General features: G+C 36.9%; 1 protein-coding gene across 1 annotated transcript; it reads left to right on the top strand.

Annotated features, from left to right (window-relative positions):
* Window positions 1–2543: 2543 nt before the first annotated feature.
* On the top strand, window positions 2544–6627 carry LOC130465535 (uncharacterized). Its single transcript, XM_056834333.1, has 5 exons — window positions 2544–2562; window positions 2662–2800; window positions 3848–3879; window positions 4343–6034; window positions 6260–6627. The coding sequence occupies exons 1-5, from the start codon at window positions 2544–2546 to the stop codon at window positions 6625–6627; spliced, it is 2250 nt and encodes a 749-aa protein (XP_056690311.1).
* The last annotated feature ends 2844 nt before the right edge of the window (window positions 6628–9471 follow it).

The following is a 9471-nucleotide window of genomic DNA, read 5'->3' as shown; positions in this document are numbered from 1 at the left end:
CAAATCATAAAACTTATTTCAAAAGTGTTTTTCGTTGTAACCAATCATTTTCGTCATATTCGAACTAAAATCATACAATAACTGGTATATTGGTGAAACTATCGTTTAGCGATAACTTTAATCATAACATAAATGAAGAAAATAATAATCTCATAAAAATAATTTGTAGAACTTATTATAAAATTATATTGCTCAAATAATAGTTCAAGAAAAACAAAAGAATATAGAGGAAGATACGTATCGCTTATGATTCCACCAATAGTCCCTGCTAAACCTTATTAATCCAAACATAGGTTAATATATGTACGTCACACTCATAGTTCTCTAATCATGTACTCCGTACCTTATTTCAAAATTTGTCATACCTATATCTTGATTACCCATCATGATATTCAACTGTATTTTTCGAAATGCACTAAATATAATGAAGCTAACATAAGCCGACTTAGAGTATGGAATTTCGATTACATTACAACCCATATCATTTTTAACAAATATATGTATCTTTATAATTCTCACATCACATCCCCCAAATATGTAACCAAACCTTAGTAAATCTCGCTACCAAATCTTCACAAGTCTCACAATCGAATTGGCATAGGTCTCATGTTCAAATCTATCAAAATGTCTCACCATCAAGCTCACAAATCTCACAACCACATGGTCACAAGCCTTATCTTCAAATCAAAAAATATTTCGATTCACAACACAAACATTGAGTTCATTGCAATGCTAATAATATAAAGATCCCACATATTTTTACGAAATCACAATTTCCAAATCATAATAACGTAACACTTGAAATTAATTCAAAAGTCTTATTCTTAAATGTAAATCACATAATTCACAAAATTCTTAAAATCTAGGAAACACAAGTCATAAATTTAACAAAGGTGGATGGACAATGTGTACCTTCAATCGTCACACCTAACCTCCAAGAATCTCATTCCTCGATCACCATCGATCGCTTTAATCCGAATTCAATCTTCCAGAACACATCCCATATGATAACTCATAATCTTGACCACCAATTTTAACTTGAACTCCATAAATTAATCACCAAAAATTTACCTCATAACCAATAACACTAAATCAATAACTTTACTCACAATAACCGAATAAGAAACTCATCGTTAAATACTATTTTAGTTGCTTATTAAAACTGAAATTCAAACTTTTTAAACACAACTAACCAAATAAAGTTTAGGCCAATAATGATACCTTGTCCTTTAGAAGCCAACAACACAACTAAGAAGTTGGGGAAGTGAGAAGTAACAAGAAAGAGGGGCAACAACAACAACACGTTGGCAACATCAACTGTTAGCTTCGGAAGACCGTATCTCTTTGCCCAGGGTTCCGATTTTAGTAATTCTTGAGCCTAAATGCATCATATTAAAGAGATCTAAGTTCCTGTTCAGAGACTAGAATCTCAAAATGATCAGAAAATCGTTGAAATAAGAGAAATAAAATCTGGTGCTGACATCACAACATCAGGAGCAACACCTAGTTTCAGAAGGGATTATCTCCTAGAATACAGCTCCGAATTGAGTGATTCTTGAGCCTAAATTCATTAGCACAAATAGCTCTACAACGTTTATGAAGAAATCATTTGCTAAAAAGTAACTAAATTTAAACATATTGAGAGAAACAGGTGCGACAGTAGTAGAGGGAAGAATATTAGTGAGAGTAAGATGAGTTTTTTTTTTCCTTCGATTAGCTTGACAAATTTGAATATGGAGAGATGAAGTGATCTTAGAATTTGACAACAATGCAAGTGTGGTGGCACTTCCTCTATTGGACACCAATCAAAGAAGAGAAAAGGAGATAGGAGATGGCTTTCTCATTTTTTAGAGTTACAAGGGTAATTTTGTAATTTAGGCTTAAAAAAAATATTAGATTGATTCTGATAAAAATTAACTTGTTTAATGTAAGTAAGTCAGAAATTGAAAATTAATCTTAAAATAATTTTAAGACTTAAATTTAGCCAATGAAATAGATTAGCATTTACTTAAAAGCTGCTTAATAACCAGGTTATTACAATGTTTGTGTATTTTTCTCAGAAAACAGATGACCCTTTTTATAGAGATAATCCTTAGGGTTAGTTCCCTTCAAATCTCAACTGTTCACACACCTATACTACTTGGTCTCCACGATCCATAACTTGTGGATCAAGGGAAGACCACTTCCCTGAAAACTTCCTTAGAGAAAATCGTGGTTTAGACTTTGTCAACCACTAAAAGATTTGCGAAAAATACTTAATAAAATAAATCGGATTTTAGGAGAAGTTTTAGGGAAAGTAAAACTGTTTTGATAAGAAAGATAAAAACATATTTTATTAACGGTAATTTTATTTATTTAATTTTCCTTAAAACTTGCTGCTAAATATTTTGATAAAATCCTAATAAATATTTAATTAAATATCCTATAGTTCCATAACTTATCTTATACTACGTAGCTATTATTATTTTACACAAAATCTAAGAGTATTTAACTACCTAGCTTCGTGTTTTTCCTTTTACTGGAGCTACCACTCAGCAGCTGCAATGGTTCTCTCTGGAACAGGTGAGTTCCTCCAAAGGGACAGAGGCACTCATCACATGGAAACTTCAACCTTCTGTGCATTTATTGTTCCCCTGATGTGTGTCAGTTTGTATTTCCTAGCTTTGCGCATTCCACCTCAGGAACATCAGCAGCCATCTCAAGTTCCTATCTGGAACAGGAACACTTTACTTGTAGACACAACAGAAACTTTAATCAGGAAGTTTGCTATTTTGTCATCAACCAAAATCAGGGTCAACAGGTACCTAGCATGATAATTCAATTGTCCAAGGTATTATATTATTAGGCGTGATAGATCAATCAAATTAATAGTTTGACAATTTTATAAAAGGGTGATGAAAGCGATTAAATCATATGAGGGACACATTACAACGCACCCTTGAGAGGTGCGTTGTGGTTCTCAGAAAACTAACCACTTGGCTTTGCAATTTCTCCTTTTATTTAACAAATCTCGGGTTTCTAAGCAATGTTCCAGTATTTAGGCTTAATTCATCAAGCTACAAGGGGACATGACGCGTTCTGTTCGACTTTTGGGTCGATTGCGACAGAACGCCGGATCAATTTCGCAGCGTGGGGCTTAGGCTTAAGGCTAGAGTCAATACTCAGGTTATGGAATTGTGTGTCCTTTTCACGTCGGTTTTGAGGCTGTATTTATAGGGAAAGGGGATGTGGAAAGATAGATTTTAAGATACGAATCCAAAAAGAATCCGGAGATAACACGACCCCAGGCATTTTCAGCGCCCAGGGCTGGGCGCCGAAGATTTCGGCGCCCAGATCCAGGCGTTGAAAATGGGATCTGGGCCGAGTTCTTTGTCAGATTTGAACTCTTAGAACACGGAGCTTTTGAGATTTATCCGAGTCTTTTAGTGTGTATTAACTTATGACGGAATGCGTCTGGGCTCGTTACGAACTCTAGGTTCGTTAGGAATTTAATTAATACGTAACTCTTATTTTAGAATTATACCAGGAATGCAAATTCTATCTCTTTTAGGATTTATGTTGGAGTGCAACACCTAATTCTGACAGGTTTCTATCTTTTATGATTTTGCCACTTTTAACAACTACCTTTTACGGCAGTTACTATTCTTAGCATGTTTCTATAAATTAAATAGCAGTTTTGGCTGAAATTAAAGGGTGATTGAGATTCGTTCTTTTATAGGAGATGCGTTGCTAAGTGGAGATTTATGTTCTCATCATCGAACCTTCCCTTTCGGGAATGGGGACAAAAGTAGGCGTCTACACCCTTAAAGTCTTAATCTTTAAAGAGTCTGTTCCTGTTCCCATATAGAGCAGTATTTGTTACTTGGTCTTATATCTTGTGTTAGTATTAGTTTAATATCTATTCGTTTCAATTAAAGTGTTGAGTTATTGTATGATAAGCCTGAGTCAGGCTTACTTGAGCAAGAGAGAAGATCTCACAAGAGATCTGTAAGGAGAAGCAGTTGAGGGACTGTTTCCATAAGGGAAGGAACAACGAGGGTTGTTCCTAGTCATCTATAATCAGAGGCGATTAACAGATTGTGGCCCGAGTAGATTAGGTTTGTAAAAACTGAGTTGTTTTGCCTAATTAGTGAATGTGTTTAAGTCCCCAAAGGGGCCGTGGTTTTTTCCTCTCTATTGGGCCTAGAGAGTTTTCCACGCTAAATCTTGCTTGCATATTTTACTGTTTGTGTTCCTAGTAGTTTAATTTTTATAAAACCGTAAAATATCAATTCACCCCCCCTCTTGAGGAACTCTGTGAAACTAACAATTGGTATCAGAGACAGAACCCTTTAAACTGCAGGTAACTCTGACGGGAAAAACGATTCTGAAGCTATGAACACTACAGAGAAACTGGAAGAGCGATACTCAACACAACGACCTCCAATGTTTAGTGGCAAGTACTACTCTTATTGGAGAAACAAGATGGAGATTTTCATCAAGGCTGAAAACTATCAAGTATGGAGAGTTATAGAAGTGGGAGACTTCCAAGTCACTAAGCTGAATACCTCTGGGGAAACTGTTCCCAAGCCAATTGCAGAATTTGACAAAGCTGGCTATGAAAAGCTTGAACTCAATGCCATGGCTGTTAAAATCCTACACTGTGGACTAGGTCCAAATGAGCACAATAGAGTAATGGGCTGCAAGAATGCAAAACAGATTTGGGATCTGCTCCAAGTCACTCATGAAGGAACAAACGAAGTCAAAAGATCTAAGATCGATCTCTTAATGCACCAGTACGAGTTGTTCACCATGAAATCCTCTGAAACCATTCAAGACATGATTACTCGCTTTACAAACATCATCAATGAATTGAACTCTCTTGGGAAAATCATAACTCCCGAAGAACAAGTAAGAAAGGTTCTAAGGAGTCTTCCACAGGATCCTTGGATGGCCAAGGTCACTGCTCTTCAAGAAACTAAAGACTTCACCAAGTTTAACCTGGAACAATTGGCTGGATCTCTCTTAACTCATGAGTTACAATTGAATGCAAGACCCTCAGAGAATACAAAAAATAGAGCCCTTGCTCTAAAAACTGAAAATGATGAAAACTCTGAAGAAGATGAGGAGACAGCCCTATTTGCTAGAAGATTCAGAAGAATGTTTAGAAACTACAAAGAAGGAGATCACAGAAGCAAGCCCAATCGAAAATTCTCCAAAACTGACATTGGATGCCATAAGTGTGGAAACCTGGAACATCGCATTAGGGAATGTCTCCTCTGGGAACAGGAACGAGGAAAAGGAAAGGAAACAGCAAAAGACAGATTCAAAGACAACAAGAACTCCTTCTCTAAAAATGAGGTAAGGAAAGCCATGATTGCTGCATGGGGAGACTCTTCTTCAGATGAGGAACAGGACCAACCCAATGAGGAAACTGCTCACCTATGCCTTGTAGCTGAAAATGAAGAAGATGGATCAGACTCAGAATTTGAAAAATTCCAGGCAAGTCTTGTTCAAATTAAAAATAGACTTAAATCTCTGTCTAAATTAGAATTGTTTGACCTGCTTTCCTGTCTCACTAGTAATTATGAGGAACTCCTAAAAGAAAAATTAGATTCTGATAAGAAACACCAAACTACCGTCAAGAAACTCACTGAGGATCTAGAATGGACTAAAAATACAAACGTAGATATCGACAATCGTTTCTTTAGTCTTTTTTATCAGAACCTTCACATAAAAGAAATCTGTGAAGCCTTGCGTAATGAGAACTCCTTGCTAAAGCAAGAACTGATTGACCTAGAAGTAGCCAAGACTAAAACCCTTTATAAAAGTGAACTAGAAAGAACTCAACTTGAACTAGTCAAGATTCACCAAGAAAAGACCAACCTAGAAGAAGAATTGGCTAGAAAGACTAGACACAGAATAGAAGGAACACCTAAATGGATAGAAGAAGCTAGAACCAAACGCACGGAAGGATTAGGTTTCAATCACAAGAAACGTCACCCTAGAAAGACCAGAGTAGATCTCTACAGTGACATAGTATGCACCTTCTGTGGTCTAATTGGTCATTATAGAGTCTCATGTCCTAAAAACAAAAGAGGCTTGGAAAATAACATTGATCTCACCAGGACTAAATGGGTAAAGAAGAGCGATTTGATTCCAAGCAAGGAACCTAAGCATGCTGGGTTCCTAAAAAATCTAATTAAACTTACCATGCAGGTCGAAGTGAGGGGGAACAACACATGGTACCTAGACAGTGGTTGTTCCAAGCACATGACAGGAGATAGAAACAGATTTCTCTCACTCACGACCTATGAAGGTGGAACTGTGACTTTTGGCGATAATAAGAAAGGTAACATCATTGGCATTGGTAAGGTCGGTAAGTCAAAGTCTCACTCCATCGATAATGTATTTTTGGTTGAAGGTCTAGGACATAGTTTATTAAGCATTTCTCAATTCTGTGACAAAGGAAATTATGCAAAATTCTTCTCGAATAAATGTCTAATCATCAACAGTAACACTGAAACAGTGATCTTAGAGGGACAAAGGAAAGGGAACACATATGTGGTTAACCTTAACTCTGTTCCTCAATCCAATCTGACCTGTCTCAGTGTTATTGAAGATGATCCATTGTTATGGCACAAATGATTTGGTCATGCTAGTTTTTCTCTAATGAACAAGTTGAATTCAAAAAATTTAGTCACAGGTCTTCCAAATACAAAGTTCGCAAAATTATCAGTCCGTGATGCCTGTATCAAAGGAAAGCAAGTAAGAACGTCTTTTAAGTCTAAGGGAGTAATCAGTACAACAAGACCACTAGAGCTGATCCACATGGATTTATGTGGACCAATGAGAACTCAAAGCAGGAGTGGAAAAAAGTATGTGCTCGTAATTGTAGATGACTTCTCAAGATACACATGGGTAAATTTCCTAGCTAGCAAGGAAGAAACATTTGAAGAATTCTTGGCTTTCGCCTCTAGGGTCCAACGACAAAGCAATCACAAACTGGTCCACATCAGATCAGATCATGGTACAGAATTCCAAAACAAGAGGTTTGATGATCTATGTAAAGATTCAGGAATAGATCATAATTTCTCTGCTCCTAGAACACCTCAACAAAATGGTGTAGTAGAAAGAAAGAACCGTACTCTTGAAGACATGACAAGGACAATGCTGATTGCTAGTGGACTTCCCAAAAGTTTCTGGGCCGAAGCTCTAAACACAACATGCTATGTGCTCAATCGAGTATTAATTAGAGCCATCAAAAACAAAACCCCATATGAACTGTACAGAGGAAGAAAACCCTCTATAACACATCTCAGAATCTTTGGATGCAAATGTTTCGTCCACAACAATGGAAAGGATCAACTGGGAAAATTTGATGCACGAAGTGATGAAGCTATATTCTTGGGATATGCCTCAAACAGCAAAGCATATCGAGTATTCAACAAAAGGACCATGTGCATGGAAGAAAGCATACATATTATATTTGATGAAACTGACTCCCAAAACTTTGTTACAGGTACAACCTCTGATGGAAACTTCGAACTAGGACTTACTGGAGAAACAGAAGACGAAGAGATAAGGAAAAATTCTCAAATAGAAGAACAAGCTCAAAATGAAGAAACACCTGAAGATGGCACAGTTGAAGAGGAACCGGTACAGACCGAAGATCATACAGAGACAAATGAACAAGTGGAACAGCGTGCTGAAGAAACAACTACACCTTTCCAACCCAGACCTTGGAAACATCAAAGCTCACATCCACTCGACCAAATAATCAGTGATCTTGGACGTGGAACAACAACGAGATCCCAACTCAATAATTTTTGTGCTTTCTATGCTTATTTATCCATGATTGAACCTAAAAATTATAAAGAGGCACTAACTGACTCTGATTGGATCATTGCCATGCAGGAGGAGCTTAATGAATTCGAAAGAAATAAAGTATGGCACCTTGAGCCTACACCATTGAACAATCGAGTAATAGGTCTCAAGTGGGTCTTCCGAAACAAACAAGACGAACATGCAACGATTACCAGGAACAAAGCCAGATTGGTTGTCAAGGGATACAATCAACAAGAAGGAATAGACTTTGAAGAGACTTTTGCTCCAGTTGCCAGAATGGAAGCAATACGCATACTAATAGCATTTGCATCATACATGGGGTTCAAACTCTATCAAATGGGTGTAAAATGTGCCTTCCTAAACGGAATTCTCAAGGAGGAGGTTTATGTGGAACAACCGCCAGGATTTAAAGATCTAGAATATCCTGCACATGTTTACAAGCTGGACAAGGCACTATATGGACTGAAACAAGCTCCAAGAGCCTGGTATGAACGTCTCTCTCATTTCTTACTAGATAATCAATTCAATCGAGGTAAGGTTGACAGAACCCTGTTCCTTAAGTCCAGAAATACAGACATACTAATTGTTCAAATCTATGTTGATGATATCATATTTGGTGCTACTAATGAAGATCTTTGAAAGGAATTCTCTGACTTAATGCAGCGTGAATTTAAAATGAGCATAATGGGAGAACTAAACTTCTTTCTAGGTCTCCAAATTAAGAAAACGGAACAAGGAATCATGATCCACCAACAGAAATACATCAAAGATCTCATAAAGAAATATGGAATGGAATCAGCTAAAAGCAATCACACTCCAATAGGTACAACCACGAGACTGGATGAGGATCAAGAAGGTAAAAGTGTAGATCAAACAAGGTACAGAGGTATGATTGGCTCTTTACTCTATCTCACAGCAAGCAGACCAAACATTGCATTCAGTGTAGGGGTCTGTGCTCGCTTTCAATCTAACCCAAAAGAATCTCATCTTACAGCAGTCAAAAGAATTCTAAGATACCTAAAAGGAACAGATGATTTATGCTTATGGTATCCTAACTATGATCACTTTGACCTCAAAGGATATACAGACGCTGACTATGCAGGTGATTTAGTAAACAGAAAAAGTACATCGGGAATGGTTCAGTTCCTATGAGCATGTGCCTTTTCTTGGGCATCAAAGAAACAAAACACTGTGGCATTATCCACAACGGAAGCTGAATATGTAGCTGCTACCTCATGCTGTTCCCAAATGCTATGGATCAAACAACAACTTAGAGACTTCGGTATGAAATTAAAATGCGTTACTATACTGTGTGACAACACTAGTGCTATCTGCATATCAAAGGATCCAGTTCATCATTCAAGAGTCAAACACATTCACATTCGTCATCATTTTCTAAAAGATTATGTGGAAAAGGAATTGGTCAAGCTCGAATTCTGTCCCACAGAAGATCAAGTTGCTGACATCTTAACCAAACCACTAAACAGGGAAAGACACGACAAGCTAAGGTTAGAACTTGGTATGATATGAATAAAATGATACTTGTTGCCCCTTCTCTTTTTCTAACCTTATTGGATTTTTCAAAAAAAAAAATACGTTATTTCTTTTTGTAAAATTTATCTCCTATTTATTTTTGAATGGACT

The sequence above is a fragment of the Spinacia oleracea genome, chromosome 1, assembly GCF_020520425.1.
Source record: "Spinacia oleracea cultivar Varoflay chromosome 1, BTI_SOV_V1, whole genome shotgun sequence".
NCBI lineage: Eukaryota > Viridiplantae > Streptophyta > Magnoliopsida > Caryophyllales > Amaranthaceae > Spinacia > Spinacia oleracea.
This window is presented reverse-complemented; position numbering and strand designations above follow the sequence as displayed.